Source organism: Tupaia chinensis, unplaced genomic scaffold (genome assembly GCF_000334495.1).
Source record: "Tupaia chinensis unplaced genomic scaffold, TupChi_1.0 Scaffold000586_1, whole genome shotgun sequence".
In the NCBI taxonomy this organism is placed as follows: domain Eukaryota; kingdom Metazoa; phylum Chordata; class Mammalia; order Scandentia; family Tupaiidae; genus Tupaia; species Tupaia belangeri.
In genome coordinates this window covers 96,312-116,425 of record NW_006160102.1, presented here as the reverse complement: position 1 = coordinate 116,425, position 20,114 = coordinate 96,312, and the positions used below count along the sequence as shown (strand labels likewise).

Below are 20,114 nucleotides of genomic sequence, written 5' to 3'. Positions count from 1 at the left end.
TCAATCATTTAAAATAATAAAATACTGTCATTTGTGACAATATTGATTAAGTGTTGAGATTTTCTTAAGTAAAATAATATAGATATATGAAGATAAATACCACATAATCTCACTTCTACAAAGATACTAAAAATAAATAAATAAAAGAAAAAAAAAACTCAGAGAGAGAGAGAATAGAATAGGGGTTACCAGAGCTGGGGAGTATGGTGAGAATTGGGCAATGGATAAATTTTGGTCAGGTACAATGTCCCAGTTAGATCGGAGTAATAGATTAAAGTACTCTAATGCACACCACATGACTATAAATAACAACAATGTAATGCATATCTCGAATGAAGAAGAGGATTTTTAATTTTCTCACAACACAGAAATGATAAATGTTTAAGGTGATGGGTATGTTAATTACCATGATCTGATCATTACTCAGTGCAAACATGTGTTGAAACATCACATCACACCACAATAATATTTACGATTGTCAACTGAAAAAATACCAAAAAACACAATACTTTCTTTTTTTATTTCAATTTCTTTTATACATTCAATTACTTAGCTTGCAAAGTGAATGTTACAACATGTGTACATTCCTCACCAATCCAGTTGACAGTACTATAAAATTATCTTCAACAGATAATAACCCATTTCTTTGTCCCATAAATGTTTGGCCTCTCTATTTTTCTCCTTAATGTCCTTCCTTAATCTCCCTTCCTCTGACCTCAACAAGGAAAGTAAAGATCAGAAAAAGGAAACTGAAATGAAGATTCTGTTTTATTCTGTATGTCTATACCCACTATAATTTTGAGTCTGATAATGACTGGTTGTACATTCAATCTCACTGGACCCATTAAAGACAAATTCAGGCCCAAACAATTTTTCACACTGTTTCGATTAGAACCACTAGGAAGAACCTATCTCAGTGGTGTTTTTCCCTCTAGAAACGTGTGTCAGTTCGGAGCCAGTATTCAACCACTCAGAAAGGCTGGGTATTTCTCTTTTTCCAGTGTAGGATTATCTTAGCAAATGGCTGTTAGTCATTCAAGAAAAGACTTAGAGGAAGAGGACTTGGCTAAGCTTCAGGGACCTTTCTTAAAGAGTCATAGCTCTCCTTTCAATCTGTGACTTCAGTTCTTGGCATAGGTTGGAGAAATTATCTAAGAGTTTGTATTTTTTTTATAGGACTAATTTATCTACTTTGTGTGTGTGGGTGTGTATAATCCAGATTGGTTTAACATCAAGTTATTTATTTAGGAATTACAAAATAAACAAGACATTGCCATAATGTCTGCACAACACAACACTCGATTAACACCTAGATTAATTAATATAGGTTAGTAAATAATTGCATCCTGTCTGTGACCGTTATGCCAAGCTATGGGGTTTCTGCTGTTCTGGGAATCCAGTTTCAGCATAGCCTTGTTCATCACCATCCCTAGCCTACTGATTTTAGCATCGGCAAACTTTACAAAGATGCCTATGACTTCCTCAAAAATTAATTTCTTAGTACAATGATTGCCTCTGGAGTGCTAGAACGAATGAGGTGAGAGGTAAAAAGATGATGATAAAGTAGTGGTAGAGCAGATTACACATAGTCATTTACAGTATCTCTATTTTCCTTTATCTTCAAATATCTTCAGTGTAATGGTAGATGTTAAGATACATGGAGGTGGTTTGAGTCCCAGATCAGCAGCCTACAACTCATGCCAGGATAGTGTGTCTTTTTTGGCTGGAAGGTTGCGCAGAAGGGTTTGGCTCAACTCCTCACCCACAGGCCTTTGAATCCTCAGGTGTGTTCATTGAGACTTGGAGAAGCATTCCTTTCCCTGCTTCCCATGCCATCAGAATATCTGTCCCAGTGACAGGTCTGGCTGCACTGACTGGAAGACACTGAGCTACAGAGAGACTGTGGCTCATCCTCTGCCACATGCCTCTGAATCTTCAGACTTCAGCACTTACTGAAGACCCATCCTTTCTTCCTCTATTGAAGTTCAGCACCTCAGAGCCAGGTGCACCTATTCTCTAGAAACTGAGAGGACTTTGAATTTTCCAGGTCCAGAGACAAGAGAGCAGGTTGCTGGGTGGGCATCTGGAATCAGGAGGAGAAGGGGTTGTGGCATGGCCACCCCTTCTGGGGGGTTGATTTCTTTCTTTCTGACTCTGTCTCTCTGACGATCACACATGCCCCATAGCAAAAATCTCTTAAAATAAAACAAAAAAGCAAAACAAAACAGAAGCTAAAGATCAGTATTGCTGATGAACACTGATGTAAAATATTTAAATATAATGTCAGAAAAATATTAATAAATTCAATAATACATGAAAAGTATTGTATTTCATGACCAAGTGGGATTTATCCTTGATATACAAGGCTGGCTTAACATATACTAATTAATTGATATGAAACGTTACTTTAACAGAATGAAAAATAAATACCACATAATAAGCTCAATTTACATACAAAAAAATTGACAATGTCAAGTATATGGCTTGATACAGCTTCTTGACATTTTAGATATAGAATAAAATTTCCTCAGAATCAGAGAAACATACATTTAAAGAAATGCTAAACTAAAATCATAATATATGGGAAAGAACTGAAAGCTTTTCATTAGTAGTATAAAGCAGAGGTACCCACTCTCACCAACTCTTTTCAACATAGCACTAAAGTACAAGCAATAACAAGAATTTCAAAAGGGCATACAAATTGGAAAGGAGTAAAATTATTTCTACTTGCAGGTGATGCAATTATGTTTAAAAAAAGATTCCACTAAAAAGTTTAGAACCAATAAATGAATTCAGTAAAGTTGCAGAATACAAAATCAATGTTTAAAATACAGTAGTAAGTCTATAAACAATAACTAGCATTAAAAAAATTAAGAAGACTTACCATTTACAACAGTATAAAAACATGAAATACACTGAAAACTATAAAACACTGATGGTAATTAAAAGAGACAAAAATAAATTTTAAAAATTCATATTCATTGATTTAAAAATTATTATTATTAAAATCCTGTAATACAGAAGCCAGCAGATTGCATAGCGTTTAAGGTGCTGGACTCCCATGTGATCAACTGTGGTTCAAGTCCCAGACCTGGCAACTCGAAACTCATATGGCATGTGCAGAATATCAAAACTCCTCCCAAGAGGAGACTAAGGGAGAAGGGATTGCAGCATGGCTATTCCTCCTGGGGGAATTCTTGCTTTCTGTTTCTCTGTCTCTCAGCAAGCACACTTATTCTATAACAAAAAAGTATTAAAAAAAAAAACCCATACTACCAAATCAATATATAGATTTAACATAATCTCCATCAAAATTCTAGTAGTATTCTTTACATAACAATGAAAATTCATAAAGGTCTGATAAAAAAAATACCCTAATGGAACATTAAAAAAAAAAAATCTCTAAATAGACAACTGAGGGGAAAAAAATGTTTAAAGCATCACATTTCCTAATTTAAATTATATTACAAAGCTATAGTAATCAAGACAGTATGATGATACTGACCTAATAAAAGAAACAGACCAATGGAACAGACTAACTAAACATGTATTTGTCAACTAATATTTGACAAGGACACCAAGTGAACATAATGAAGGACAGTGTATTTTATGAATAGTGGTGGAAAACTGGATTTCCATATGCAAATTAATAAAATTGATGCATTATTTTACACCATACGGAAAATTTGACTCAAAATGGAAAGCAAAACAAAACAAAATTTAAAAACCTACATAATTTTTTTTTCTTTTTACCATAAAACTTGTAGGCAGGAAAATAAGGAAAAGATTTTATATTGGTCTTGGCAATGATTTTATGGATATCATACCAAAAGCTCAGGATAAAAAACAACAATAAGAAAATAATATTACATCAAGCTCAAAAGTTTTTGCAAAGAAAAATAAGTAAATAAATAAAGACAAACTATGAACAACTTTTGAAAAACATTTTCGAACCATGCATCTAATAAGGAGTTAATATCCAAAACTCGAAATTTTTTTTACAACTGAATAGCATAAAAACAAATGATCTGATTAAAATATGGGTAAATGACCTGAACAAAAAAATTCTCAAAGTAGGCATAAAATTATATCTTCATCTGATATAGTCCAACTTATCTATTTTAGGGGTTATTGCCTGTACTTTGGGAATCTCATTTAAGAAATCTTTGCCTACCCCAATGGCTTACAGAGTTTCCCCAGTGTTTTCCACCAGTAGTTTTATAGTTTAAAGCCTTAGGTTCAGATCCTTGGTCCATTTTGAGTTAATTTTTGTTAATGGTGAAAGATGGGGTTCAGTTTCAACTTTATACAGGTGGATACCCAGGATATGTCCTTTTCAATATCTTTTTAAAGGATTTTATAGTTTTCTGTGTAAAGGTCTTTGACTTCCTTAGCTAGGTTTATCCCTAGTTATCTTATACATTTTGTGGCTATGGTAAAAGGGATTATTTTCTTCATCTCTACTTCATTCACCTTGTTCATATATAGAAATGCTATAGATTTCTGGATGTTGATTTTGTATCTTGCCATTTTACTGTATTCATTTATTACTTCAACAAGTTTTTTTATGGAAAATTTTGGGTCTTCTAAGTACACTTTCATGTCATCTGAAAATAAAGATATTTTGAACTCTTCTTTGCCTATTTAAATATGTTTTATATTGTTCTCTTTTTTGAGTGCATTGGTTAAGATTTCCAACACTGAAGTGGGCAGGCTTGTGTGCTACAAGTTTTTCCCCATTCAGTGTAATGATAGCTATAGGTTTTTCATAGATGGCTTTTATTGTGTTGATAAATGACCCTTCAATATCAATATTACTGAGAGCATTAATCATGAAATAATGTTGTATTTTATCAAATGGTTTCTCTGCATCAATTGAAATGATCATACAGTTTTTATCTTCCTTTCAGTTAATATGGTATATTATATTATGGTTGCATGTGTTGAACCACCCTTACATTCCTAGAATAAAGCCTATCTGGTTATGATGCATAATCTTTGTTATATGTTGTTGGACATAATTTTCAAGTATCTTGTTAAGAATTTTTGCATCTATATTCATCAATGATATTGGTCTGTAGTTTTCCTTTTTTATCATGTCCTTATCTGTTTTGAGAATGAGGATGATGGAGGCTTCATAAAATGAATTTGCAAGGTTATCTTCCTTTTGAATCTTTAGAAATAATTTTAGTAAGATAGGGGTTAACTCTTCCTTAAAAGTTTTGTAGAATTCAGAAGTGAAGCCATCTGGACCTGGACATTTCTTTGTTGGGAGGTTAATTATTACTGATTAAACCCCATGGCTTGTGATTTGTCTATTCAGGTTTTCTATGCCCTCCTGATTCAATCTTAGTAGATTATATACATCCAGGAATTTTCCATCTCCCCCCATGTTCTCTTGCTTGTTGGCATATAGTCACTCACATTATCCTCTAATTATATTTTGTATTTGTATTATGTCTGTTGTAATGTTGCCTGTCTCATCACATATTTGATTTATCTGGTTTCATTCTTTCTTCTTTACCAGTCTAGCTAATGGTTTTTCAATCTTGTTAATCTTTTCAAAGAACCAGCTTTTGCTTTCATTTTTTTTTTCTGTATGGTTTGTTTGTTTTCTATTTCATGCATTTCTTCTCTAATCTTTATTATTTCTTTTCACCTGGCATTTTTTGGTTGTTGTTGTTTTGTTGTTTTGTTGTTGTTTTTGTTTTTTCCAATTTTCTGAGGCATGACGTTATGTTATCTATTCACCACCTTTCCATCTTTTTCTTATGCACACATTACTATGAATTTCCCTCTTATGACTGCTTTTTCTATGTCCCATAGATTATGGAAACTCATGGACTCATTATCATTAGTTTCCATAAACTTTTTGATTTCAAACTTAATTTCTTCAATAGTTACTAGGTCATCCAGAAGTAGGTTTTTCAGTTGCCATGTGTTTGTGTATTTCCGAGAGTGTTTCATGGAATTAATATTGAGTTTAATTCCATTATGGTCAGAGATGATGATGGATATAGTTTCTATGCCTTCAAACCTGTAAATGCTTGATTTGTCTCCTACCATATGGTCAATCTTTGAAAAGGTTCCACGCCTGGGTAAGTAAAATGTATATTGATCATCTTAGGATAGAAAGTGCTATAGATATCTATCAAGCCCATTTGATTTATAGTATCATTTAGGTCCGGTATTTATTTTTTGTCTAGAAGATCTATCTAAAGGAGATAATGGGGTGTTGAGATCCCCAACAATTATAGTGTTGCTCCCTATCTCTTCATTTACTTCAGCAACCTTTCTTTCACATATTTAGGTGCTCTTTGCTGGGTGCATAGATATGAATAAGTGTTCTGTCTTCTTGCTGAATTAATCCATTTACTATATCTAATGCTCTTTTTCTCTTCTTACAGTCTTCTTGAAGCCTATTTTGTCTGAAATCAATATCACAACTACAGCACCCCCCCTTCCCTTTTTTTTTTTTTTTTTGAGAGATATTTTACAATAAGGTTGGTGCTCTCGCCAGAAAGACAGAGAAACAGAAACCAAGAAATCACTTCCCAGGGGAGATGGCCACACAACAATTCCTTCTCCTCCATTCTCCTCTCGATATCTTGGGCACGAACACACATGCATGCAACAAATATTTAAACCACCAGGTCCAGGACTCAAACTGCAGTCGACTACATGGGAGTGCAGTGGCATAGCCATTACACAAGCTTCTGGTCCTAACCCTTTTATGATTTCTATTTACATGGAATATCTTTTTCCAGCCCTTCACTTTTAGTCTATGTATGTCTTTATCCAAAAGGTGTGTTTCTTGTAGGCAACAGATAGAGGGTTTCTGGTTTTTTATCTATTCGGCTAGTCTGTGTCTCTTAATTGGATAATTTAATTCATTGACATTCAATGTTATTATCAATAGTTCTGGATCTGTTTCTTTCATTAAGTAATCCATTTTTTGGTTGTTTTTTGTGTTCCTATAACTTTTCAGCTGAGATTTTAGTTTTCCTGGCATAGAATTCCCTTCAGAAACTCTTGCAGAGCTGGTCTGGAGTTGGTAGACTCTTTCAGGTTTTGTTTATCCAAGAATGTTTTTATCTTTTTCTCCCATATGAAAGATAATCTTGCCAAGTGTAGTTCCATAGGTTGAAATTGTTTTTCATTCAACATTTTGACTATATTGCTCCATTCTTTCCTTGGCTGCATAGTTTCTGATGAGAGGTCTGATGTTAGCCTGATGGGGTGACCTTTGTAAGTATCTTGACGTTTCCCTCTTGCCAATTTTTGTATCTCATCTTTGTTGTTTTTTGCCCATCTGGCTATAATGTGCCTTGGAAATGATCTTCTTGGGTTGATTCTATTTGGGGTCCTATGTATTTCTTGAGTCTGGATATTTGAATGCTTCTCCAGGTTTGAAAAGTTTTCTTCCAGGATTTCATGGAATAGATTATCGATGTCCTTATTGTTTTCTTCCTTTTCTGGGATACAAATTATCCAAATGTTGGGACGCGTGATGGTATCCAGTATTCCTCGTATATTATTCTCATTTTTCTTGGTTGTTTCCTCAATCTACTTGATACTTTTTTCAATGTCAGAGTTTTTGTCTTCTACATTTGAAATTTGATCTTCTGCACGATCTAATCTACTTTTAATACTTTTGAGGGAGGTTTTAATTTTCTGAATCACATTCTTCATTCCTAACAGTTCCATCTGATTCTTTTTTAAGGTGCCTATTTTTTCTTTCAAATCATGAAAGGATTTCCTCATCTCCTGGAGCTCACTTTCTCTTTTCTGTTGCATCTCAGTTAGTTTGGGTCACGACAAATATTCTGAATTGCTTATCTGACATGTCCACGACATCCATTGTGTTGTCTGTGGGTGATGTGGAATTGATGTTTTCCCTTGGGGGAGAGACACTTTGTTGATTGCTCATATTTCTTATGCTTCTGCTACTGTTCCTAGTCATCTGGTGGTATATATGTTCCTTCCTATCTTATTTAAGGTACCTTTGAGTGTTCAAAGGTGTGCAGGAGTAGAAAGTTGAAGTCCTCTCTTCTGGTCTTCCTCCCTGTTGGTCAGCAGTACCCTGCACTGTTGTCACAAGTCCAGGGAGATCCAGAGTCCCCTCTGTATCTAAAAAGTTGTGATCCTCCAACTGCGCTAATGAGCTTCACCTCAGGAGCAAAGAAAATATCGCGGAGCATCCAACACTCGCTGCATGCTTTTTAAAAACCAAAGTTCTGAGAGTCCCTAGGCAAGTAGAGGCGGGATGAGCCATGGTCCCAGACATTAGGGCCTGCAGCCATAGGCAGCCTGGTGTCTGGCAACACCTTTAGCTTGAACGGTCTCCAGATCTTGCTTAAATTATAAAATATAATAAATGACAACAATGTGAGGAAAAAGAACCTCTAATACACTGTTTATAAAAATGTAAATTATTATAGCCATGTTACAAACATTGTGGAATTTCTTAAAGAAATTCTAACTAGAACTACAAAACAAGTCAGGAATTTCTCTTCTAGGTATAAACCCAAAGGGAGTAAGGTTACCATCTGGTAAAGATATTGGCAGTTTCATGTTTAATGAATCCTTACTCACAATAACCAAGATACAAAGCCAATATAAATTTACTAACCAATGGCATCACTTACATATGGAATACTTTTTATAAAACAGCACAAATACACATGTATAGAGAATAAAATAGTGGTTACCAGGAGTAGGAAGTGACAGGGATGGAGATAATATAGAAATTTTTATATCAAACAATACAAAACAGCAATACATAGTATTAACAAGTTTAAAGATCTAATGTACACATACCTAAGTTAATGAAATCATATTGTGTTATAAATGTTTGCTAAATAAGTAAATTTTAGTTGCTCTTGTCAGCAAAAGAGTACCTATGTAAGACAACAGATATGTTAATATGCTTCATTAAAGTACACATTTTAGGCACCAGCAGTTAGCATAATGGATATGTCACTGAATTCCCATGTATTCTACCACGGTTCAAGTCCTGGACCCAGTGGCTTAAACTCATGTCGGGCCCATGTGCATGCATACCCAAGATTCCAAGAGGAGAATGGAGGAGAAGGGATTGCAGCGTGGCCATTCCCCCGGGTTGGGTGATTTCTCACTTTCTGTCTCTCTGTCTCTCTCTCTGTCTCTGGTGAGTGCACACGCCGTATAGCAAAAAACCTCTCCAAAAAAAAAAAAAAGGTACACATTTTACTATCTACAGGTATCCCATGACATAAACTTTAAAAATGCATGATAAAATTTGCTTAGAAATAGAAAATAAATTCAGAATCAGACTAAAAATGATGACTGCTTATTTTTTTCACCATGAAAATATAGTCTTCAAAATCTTTTCTTCATCCTAGTAAATAATAACCAATTTGTCAAAATACAATTTTGTTTAATTGCCTTGTTAGTTATTCCCCAAGCTATAAAATCTTGAGGGGTTGCAGGATTCTACAACTTTAGAAATCTGGAAACTGATATAAAAGTTTCTGAAACAGGTGTGTTTAAAATCTGTTGAGATGATGGTGTTGCTGAATATTTAAGGTAAGTTTCTTAATTCTGATGTTAAACACAGATGTGAAATTTTACTTGTTCTCCAGAACTAGCCCAATGGCTATTGGACTAGTCCTAAACTAATACAAGATCAGTGTTAAAGAAACTGTCTCTCTGTTTCAGTATCTAAAACTCCTGATAGTTTACGAGAAGAGGTAACATTCTACACTGTATTAAGGAACAAGGGCAAAACAAATAGAGCTATTTATAACACAGAAATATAAGAAAAGTAAAATTAATTGGGCAAAATAAGCAGCTGCCAAGAACCACTATGAAAAAAAAATACCCCATGTTAATTTCTTAAGAGTACCAAGGCAGAAAACTGAAATAACAGAGATTACTAGCCTCTGGTCCAAAAGACATCAAGAAAAGCTTATATTTCTTTCAGTTTGATATTCTCTTATATATATAAACATATATATATATTTATATATAGACATGTGATACTTTTAGAAACCCTCTGATAAAGGAAAAATATCTCAAAGTGGAAAAGTTGTACTTTTAGTTTGGAAATTTATTTTTTACATTAAATAAAGAATAACTTTTATCAAGAAGTATATACTCAGTAAAGAGGCAGAGAGAAGAAAAGGAAAACACCTCCTGGGGTTAATGACCTTGCTGAAAGCATTTTTCCTTCATTTCTTTCTTCTTTTGGGATTTTGGGCATGCAAACACATTCCATGTCTGGGACTAGAACCATGGAGTTGGCTATATGGGATACTGGTGCCTTAACTACTAGGCTCTGAAACCATCAGAAGCCAATAGTTCTTTCTAAATAATGTACTTCAGAGTAGACCACATGAATGGAGGGACAAGAGAATCAGAAGCACTGAGAATCACACCGGGCTTTATGATAGACGGTTAAACTAATGAAAGTACTATGAGGCAAAAGCCAGTGGTCAAGGAGTAGAGATGCAAATGTAGATAGGCAAGAAAAAAGTATATCAAATGAGTCAGTTGGGAAAGTTTTGAGTCGAAATTTCACCTATTACAGTGTTTAAAACTTTAAAAAATAATACTGCATAACACCTGTATTGCATCATTTCTTAATATAATATTTGGATATTTAATGAAAGACATTATTAATACTGCATAGAACATTTTTAAATTTTCCCTACTACAATCACAGGAGGAAATTATTATCATCTCCGTAAATGAATAAGGAAAACGATTTGCGCAGATTGAACTATTTCTGCTTCACAGAAATAAATCCTACTTGATCTCTTCTTTTGGAGGTGATGTTGAATTCAGTTTGTTAGTATTTCGTTGAAGATTTTTACAACTTTGTTTACCAGAAATATTGGTCTATAGTTTTCTTTCTTTGTTTCCTTCTCTTTGTTTGGAATCAAGGTCATTGTGGTTTCATATCATGAGCTTGTGAGACTTCCCTCCTGTTGAAATTTTTGAATAGTTTGAGAGTGGTGTTAATCCTTCTTTGACATGATGTAGAATTCGACAGTGAAGCCATTCTTTCATTGGCTTTTATTTAATGTAAGATGCTTTTATTACTGACTTGGTCTTGTTAGTTGTTTTTGGTATGTTCAGAGGTTCTATTTCTTCTAGCTTTAATCTTGGAAAACTGTGTTTGTCCAAGATGATATTTATCTCCTTTAGGTTTTCCAGCTTGTTGCATAGAGATTCTAATACAGTCTTAGACGACTTTTGTATTCCTGTGCTATCAGTTGTACTCTCCTTTTTTGTTTATAATTTTAATTTAGGGTTACTATTTATCTTTTTTCTTTGTTAATCTAGTTATGACTTGTCAATTTTTTTATCATTTTGAAAAATCAGCTTTTTTATTTTATCTTTTTTACTGCTCTCTTTGTCTTTGATAACATTTATTTCTAAACCGATATTTTGGGAGTCAAATTTATTCTTAAATTTCTAGCTCCCAAATATCCATCCTTAAGTTTTTATTTGCTATTATTCTATTTTTTAATGTAGGCATTTATTGATATAAACTCCCATACTTCTTTTGCTATAGTTCATAGGTTTGGTAAATCATGTTTCCACTTTTATTTGTTTAATGAAACTTTAAAATTGATTTCTTAATTTCTTCGTTGGTGCTGTTGTCATTCAGAAACATGTTTAGTCTTCATTTACTCTATATTTTCTAAAGTCCCTCATATTGTGAGTTTCAAGTTTTACTACATTCTGGTTTAAAAAAATATAATTTTTTATAGGATCACAGAAGGACCTGAATACTCAAAGCAGCACTGTGCAAAAAGAACAAAGCTGGAGGCATCTCACTATCTGAATTCAAAATACACTACCAAGATATTTTAAATAAAACTGAATGATACTGGCACAAAAATAGACACAGACCAATGCAACACAGTAGAGAATTCAGAAAAAAATCCACATTCTTACAGCAAACTGATTTTTGCGTAAGGAGAGATTTTTGCTAAAGGTGTATGCACTTGTCAGAAACAGAGAGAAAGACAGAGATTGAGAAATCATCCCTTTGAGAGGTGTCCATGCTGCAATCCCTTCTCCTCTATTCTCCTTTCTGGATTTTGGGCACATACAGACATGAACCTAGCAAGAGTTTCAAACTGCTGTATCCAGTACTCAAACCACAGTCGGCCATGTGAGAGTACAGTACCTTAACCACTATGCAACCTGCTGGCCCCACAGCTAAATAATTTTTAGCAAACTCACCAAGAACATTCATTTCAGGAAAAAACAGTCTGTTCAATAAATATTGCCAGGAAAGTAGAATATGCAGAAGTAAGAAACTAGAACCCCTATTTCTCACTGTATTCAAATTTTAACTTAAAGTGGGCTTAAGACTTTACCATAAGACACTCCTAAGCATGAAATTATGAGAAAACACAGAGGAACATTGGTCTAGGCTAAGATCTTTTTTTTTTACTTTTTTTTATTTATTATTATTTATACAATCACAATATATCATTTGGATTGTGAAGAGAATTTACCCAGCACAAAATAGACAAATGGGACTGCATCAAACTAAAAAGCTTCTGCACAGCAAAGGACACAATCAATGTAGTGAAGAGACAACCTATAGAAGTAGAGAACTATTTTCAAGTTCTACATCTGACATGGGGTTAATAACCACAATATACAAGAAACCCAAATAGCTCACCAGAAAAACATTAAATAATCTACTTTTTAAATTTCATTTATTTATTCATTTATTTTAATTTGACCAGAGAGAGAGCGAGTCCATGTGAGGGGGAAAGGAAAGGTGAGAAAGCATGTCAGAAGGTCCAGGACTAGAATCATGGTTGGTCATGTGGGAATGGCCAGCACCTTAACCACCATGCCATCTGGTTCCAATAATCTAAGACTGTTATTTGTTTTGTTTCAAAGGTTAAGAATATCCACCTTTCTAGAAAAATTTTATCATTAAAGTAAATGCCACTCGGGACCAGCAGTTAGCGTAATGGCTATGTCGCTGGACTTCCATGTAGTCTACCACGGTTCGAGTCCCGGACCCGGTAGCTTAAACTCACGCTGGGTGCGTGTGCGTGCGTGCCCAAGATCCCGAGAGGAGAATGGAAGAGAAGGGATTGTGGCGTGGCCACCCCCCCGTGGGTGATTTCCCACTTTCTGTCTCTCTGTCTCTCTTGTCTGTCTGGCGAGCGCACACGCCCTATAGCAAAAACCTCTAAAAAAAAAAAGTAAATGCCACTTCTCTTATTTGAGTCACCACTACATCCCTGAGACAAATGTAAATTATTTATTTCACTAAAAAAATCTAAGACTTACATATTGTAATTATTTTAAAATAAATCTTGCATTATATGTATCATGAGAATATTATTAATAACCTTTATTCCATATAATTTTACATTAAGCTTAAGACAGTTTACTACATGTAAACATATATTATAATGATTAGGTTATATTAACTGTAAGTTTTATTTTAAGGCTATGAAAGAGGCATTAAATATGTATTTAAAAAGATTTTCAAAGTAATATAGTTCCTAAAAATAGCAATAATATGTAGTAAATGCCTTTTTTAAAATGATGTCTCTTATTTTCTTTTTTTTTTTTTTTAGAGAGGTTTGTGCTGCCATAGGGTGTATGCACTCGCCAGAGAAAGAGAGACACAGGGACAGTGAGAGGGAAAGTCAGAAATCACCCCACAGAGGTGATAGCCACATCACAATCCCTTCTACATTTCCCTCACAGAATCTTCTTTTGAGAAATATCTATTTAGGTCTATTACTCATGTTTTTCATATAATTAATTTGTACTTTGAACAAAGCTAATTTATCTTTAATATAATTTAATGTGATCTTTTGATAATGAGTTGATGAATTTTTTAGTATTTTGCATCTTAACCTTTTATCAGATGAGTAACTTGTAAATATTTTTTTTCCATTTTCTAAACTGTCTCTTTATTTAGTTGACTGTTTCTTTATCATGTAGAAGCTATTTAGAGTACTATAATCCCACTTGTCTATTTTTCCTTTTGTTGCCTAGGCTTTTGACCTACTAAATGTTTCGCCTAGACCCATGTGATGAAGCATTTTTCCATTTTCTTCTAGTAGTTTTACAGATTCACATTCTACATTAAATTTTTTGATCCATTTTGAATTTATTTTGATATATGATGACAGGTAGAGGTCTACTTTAATTCCTTTGCAAGGACAGACTAGAAAATATTATGTTAAGGAAAATAAGCCAGACACAGAGAGATATCATATGATCTCTCTCATTTGTGAAATTTTAAAATACTGATTTCATAAAACTAGAGAGCAAAAGAGTGGTTACCAGAGGATAAGGAAGACAGGGAGAGAAGGAATTAGGAAGAGATTTTTCAATGAGTACAAAGTTACAGATAGGAGAAGGAATAGTTCTGGTGTACTATGGCACAGCAGAGTAACTATTGTTAACAGTACTGAAGTGTATATTTCAAATAGAAGGCCTTGACTTTTACATTGCAAAAAAAATGATGTTTAGGGACCAGCAGCTGGTGTAATGGCTATGTCTCTGGACTCATGTAGTCAATGGCAGTTCGAGTCCCAGACCCAGTGACTTAAACACACACCCAGCACATGTGGGTGCTTGTCCAAGACCCGAGAGGAGAATGGAGGAGTAGGGATTGTGCTGTGACTTTCTTCCCTGAGGGGTGATTTCTTGCTTTCTTTCTCTCTGTCTCTGTCTTTCTGACGATCGCAGGCACCCTATAGCAAAAAGCTCCTCCCAGCAAAAAATAGTGTTTAAAGTGATGAATATGCTAAATATTGTAATTTGACTATCACACAATGTATCATGTATTGGAACATCATACAACACAGCATAAATAATTACAATTATTCAATTAACAACATAAAATTTTAAAAATTAGAAGAGAATAAACTACTGTGAACATTGTGTACAAAAATTATTTTCTGTCCTTTGATACTTATAGACTGGAAAATAATGCTTAGTCCAGAGACCCACAATGAGTCACCTTTTCAAATAATTTTAATCAGCATAAACAGATAGATTAATTTTCTGGTCTCTACTCAAATTGCTCTTTGATTCTCCATCTGGATCCTTCCCTGGGATTTATGATAATGTGTCAAAGTCTCCGGTAGAGAAGATGAGGGAAGAACTTTCACTGTGGTTTTGGAAAGGAAACAATGTCATCATCTCTAAACCACAGGGACAGTCCCACTTCTCCTGGGCTCTGAACAACTTTTCCTTTCTAAATTAGAAAATGAGAGAAGTTTTTGTACTCTGTCTACATTCAGTAAGATCATTTCTTAGTTGTTTTTAATCCCCAAATCTACTTTTGTTTTTTTAATAGCACGAAAAATTCTCTGAAAATCTGTCTATACTTATTTGTTTAATTTTTATTATATATCTTACCCCTTGGGATAAATGTTTCATAAAATAGGGATGAGCCCGCTCATCCTTGTGGCTATATCCTAATGCTGAGAACAGCACTTGGGGCTCAAGAAATATTTTCTATGCCTAGCCACAGTGACACAGGTCCCCCGTACAAATTGGAGCTATATGAGAAGGCCCTGGGTTCAGTTTTCATGTCAACATGAATATAACGGAAACATGTAAGGGTGTTGCTGGCTGCCTGGAAGGCTGGGAGAGAGCCAGTTAGTCATGTCTATTTCTCTCTCTCTAGAGTCTTTCTCCCTCACTTTCACTCTCTTTCTCTCTCACTCTGATAAAAGAAAAAATCTACACCTTTTAAATGTTTTTAAATTTCCAAAGTGTGTTTTCTAAAAATATGGATAAACCTCCCTACAAAAATGATAGGTTTCCTGTAATTAAATGAATTTTATTGAAATGAATACACAGAGGCTCAGGATCATGACCACATTCCGTGGCTTAGCACAGGCAATCCTCCAATGTGGTATTGATTAAGTCATTTCAATTTTTCTCTACTCCATTTGTAGGTGATTATTCTTCAAGTCATGGAGAGAGGCAATCACACAGTGACTCAATTCATGTTGTTGGGCTTCACAACAGATCCAGTGATGCAGCTGATTCTGTTTGTAGTGTTCCTTGGTGTGTATTCTGTGACGTTGTTGGGAAATACCACCCTGATATTGTTGATATGTACTGATTCCCGGCTCCACACACCCATGTATTTCTTCATTGGAAATCTGTCTTTTCTGGATCTCTGGTATTCCTCTGTCTACACCCCGAAGATTCTAATGACCTGTATCTCTGAAGACAAAAGCATCTCCTTTGCTGGTTGCCTGGCCCAGTTCTTCTTCTCTGCTGGACTGGGCTATAGTGAGTGTTATCTGCTGGCCACCATGGCTTATGACCGCTATGTGGCCATTTCCAACCCCTTGCTTTATGCTCAAGCCATGTCAAGGAGCTCGTGCATATGTTTGGTTATATTTTCCTATACTGGTGGTTTTGTCAATGCAATCATACTAACCAGCAACACATTCACATTGGATTTTTGTGGTGACAACGTCATTGATGACTTTTTCTGTGATGTCCCACCCCTGGTGAAGTTGGCATGTGATGTGAAGGAGAGCTACCAGGCTGTGCTGTACTTCCTTCTGGCCTCCAATGTCATTACCCCCACTGTGCTCATACTGGCCTCCTATGTTTTCATCATCGCTGCCATCTCAAGGATCCGCTCCACACAGGGTCGCCTCAAAGCCTTCTCCACATGCTCTTCTCACTTGATCTCTGTTACCTTATACTATGGTTCTGTTCTCTACATCTACTCTCGGCCAAGTTCCAGCTATTCCCTTGAGAGAGACAAAATGATTTCTACCTTTTATACTGTGTTGTTTCCCATGTTGAATCCCATGATCTATAGTCTGAGGAATAAAGATGTGAAAGAATCTCTGAAAAAACTCCTCAAGTTGTTCCAACTCACAGTGTAATTCAATAAATTTGTCAAATTACTGCTAATTGATAACAATCTGCTTCAGGGAAGGTTGACAAACTGGACTTAAAAAAATAATAAAACCTTTTTTTTTTTTCTATTAAGAAATATTTAATAGGGATGGGCCGGCGGGTGGCATGGTGATTAAGGTGCAAGTACTCCCGCATGGCTGCCCAGGTTCTATTCCTGGACCTAACGACTTGCTTTCTCATTTTCCCTCTTTCTCTCTTTGTTTCAATTAGAAAATAGTAATAGTGGGTGAAGTTAAGTGAATAATTCTTTAAAACACATTCAATAAGGAAAATTTTGTTTCTTTGTATTACAGTAATTCTTTATTGATTGTACTATAATATACATTATATAATGTAGAATTATAGATTCAATTGAGCATCCATATAGTATGTTTAAAAACTATCTGGGTTTAATATAAAACATGAAAGCATGTAATATTTCTAATATTCTGAAGAATTCATTTTTTCCCATTCTATTTCCTAACATTGCCCCAATTTTTCCCCTATACAACATGTGATAATAATAATTATGAGGATATGAAGAAAACATAATGTGGATCATAAACATTTTGAGAATATACCCCAAAACCCTCTAGTTAAATAGTAACAGAGCTTTTTCCAGTGACAGAAGAATAAAAAAATGCTAAGATGTGTACTTTATTTTAGACTATGTGCACACAAATGAGGGACAGAGATGAGTACTCTCATTCCACAGAAACTGGTTATGCCACAAATTCTTTCTTTTGGACCTGGTGGATATCGGGCAATTATGCATATATACAGCATGGTTCTGATTCACCTCACCAAGGGTTAAAACCTGGGTAACGCTGTGGGATCCAGTTTCTCATGAGCAGTGTATTACTACCACACTATGGAGCCAATTCAATGAATAAGTTTTTTGATAAAGAGGCACAGATACGTTGGAAAGTTAGTGCAGATAAAAAAGAAAAAGAAATGAGAAATATCCAAGCTAATACAGTGAAGCAACTACTACTATTTGTGTTAATTTTAATAAAATTTAAATCAATTTTGTAAGCATGGTCACTCCAGCAATCATTATAATTTGTTAAAAATCCAGTCCTAATCTCTGGGCTACAAGTTCCACATTTATAAAATGAACATAATAATACTTAGCTTTGAGTTTATAAATGGTCTTGAATAAAATAACTAAACTTGCCAGGCCCTTAATGTGTGGTATAAGCTCTTTTTCATAATTAAAACCTTGTTCACTTTGTGATTGCTTTCTTGCTGAGAGGAGTGGTTGGAATTTGAATCTTGCCCTGTCTTCAGTGTCTTTGTATAAATAAAAACTCATGCCCTTTGTTACAGTAGATGGAATGCACAGTAGTTAAACCCATGGCTTTGGAATCAGACAGCTGTGAGTTCAAATCCTCTTACACCACTCAGAAGATAGAATTTGAACTATCTTCTTAAGCTCTGTCAGCCTGGGTTGTACCATTTGTGGAAGGGAGGTTATTAAACCCACCTGGGAGGGTTAGTGCAAAGATTAAGGTAGTGATTGAAAGACTCTTAGTACAGTTAAATTTGTGTGCATGCATGCACACCAAGAACTTGCTTGAATGTCGAAAGTATTCAGTAAACAGTGATTGTAGTTACTAGTGATTAGAATCACCAAACAGAGCCCGGTAGGGGAAGAACTCGTTTTTAATGGTCCCCTTACACAATAGGAACTTCTGGGACAAATCCTCCCTGCTTGTGAAAGACTGAGGCCCTTAGAACATCAAAGCTGAAAGAGAGCTTAGGGGGGCCGCAAATGTCTGTCCACTGGTATCATCTGGGAGCTTTATGATGCAGACCCATGGGCTCCTCTCCAGGCCTTCTAAATCACAGAATCTCCAGGGAAAGACTTGAGTATGTGCAGTCAAAACACTGAGATCATCCTTAGAATGGCTGTTATCACAGACAAAAACTAACAATGCTGGTGAGATTACAGAGAAGTGAGCACTTTTTTGTACTGTTTATGTGAATGTAAATTAGGACAACTATTAGAGAAAATAGAAACTCCTCAACCAAAAACAGAATTGCTGTATGACCCAGCAATCTCACTAATACATATAAATCCAAAGGAAAGGAAATTGGTATGCTATAAAGATGTCTGTATCCTAAAGTTTCTTGTAGCACTATTTACAATAGCCAAGATACAGAATCAATCTAAGTATCCATCAACAGATAAATGGATAAAGAAAATGTGGTGTATATATACAATGGAATACTATTTGGTCATAAAAAATGATGAACTCTTGTCACTTGAGGTTAAATGGATGAGCCTGGAGGACATTGTGTTAAGTAAAATAAGCCAGGGATGGAAAGAGAAATGCCACATGTTCTTTGGAGAGTTTTTTTTTTTTTTCTTTTTTTGCTATAGGGCACGTGTACTCGCCAGACAGAAACAGAGAGACAGAAAGCGAGAAATCACCCCCCAGGGGAGATGGCCATGCTGCAATCCCTTCTCCTCCATTCTCCTCTTGGGATCTTGGGCACGCAAGCACATGCGCCCAGCGTGAGTTTAAGCCACTGGGTCCGGGACTCGAACCACGGTCGACTATGTGGGAGTCCAGCGACATAGCCATTATGCTAACTGCTGGTCCCAATGCCACATGTTCTTGTATGTGGAAATTAAAAAAAAAATGTACCTCATAGAAGTAGAGAGATGAAGAATGACTGCTAGAGGCTGGGAAGGATGGAAGTGGGGAATAAAGGGACGCTGATTATGGAACAAAATTTCAGATACGTAAGAGAAAATTCTTAGTGTTATAAAATGCAATAGGGAGAATATAGTTTACAACAACTTACTGTATATCTAAGAGTAACTTAAAAATAGGAGTTTGAATGTTCTCAACATGAAATGATGAATGGTGATGGATATACTAATAATCTTGCTTTAATCGTTACATGTTGTATTCATGTACTGAAAAATCACATTTGTATTTCCACAAATAGGTATAATTATTATATATTAATGAAAATATTTGAGATTGTTTTGAGGAGCCATTATGGTTATGAAACTCTTGGATTTCTTGTTCTTTCCATTCATTTAAAAAGTATGTATTGGGCGGCGGAAGCCGCGGGGCGCCCGCCCAACGGCCCCGGGGGCTCACGCCCCCGGCGCGTGGCGGTGGCGGCGGAGACGGAAGAAGGCCCCGGGGGCTCACGCCCCCGACGCGCAGGCGCAGCAG

The 20,114-nt window shown here is 35.3% G+C and overlaps 1 protein-coding gene across 1 annotated transcript; it reads left to right on the top strand.

The window, feature by feature from the left end:
* The first annotated feature begins 15,968 nt into the window (after window positions 1-15,968).
* On the top strand, window positions 15,969-16,904 carry LOC102472188 (olfactory receptor 1013). The gene has a single exon (XM_006158373.1). It carries the CDS (start codon window positions 15,969-15,971, stop codon window positions 16,902-16,904), a length of 936 nt encoding a protein of 311 aa, XP_006158435.1.
* The last annotated feature ends 3,210 nt before the right edge of the window (window positions 16,905-20,114 follow it).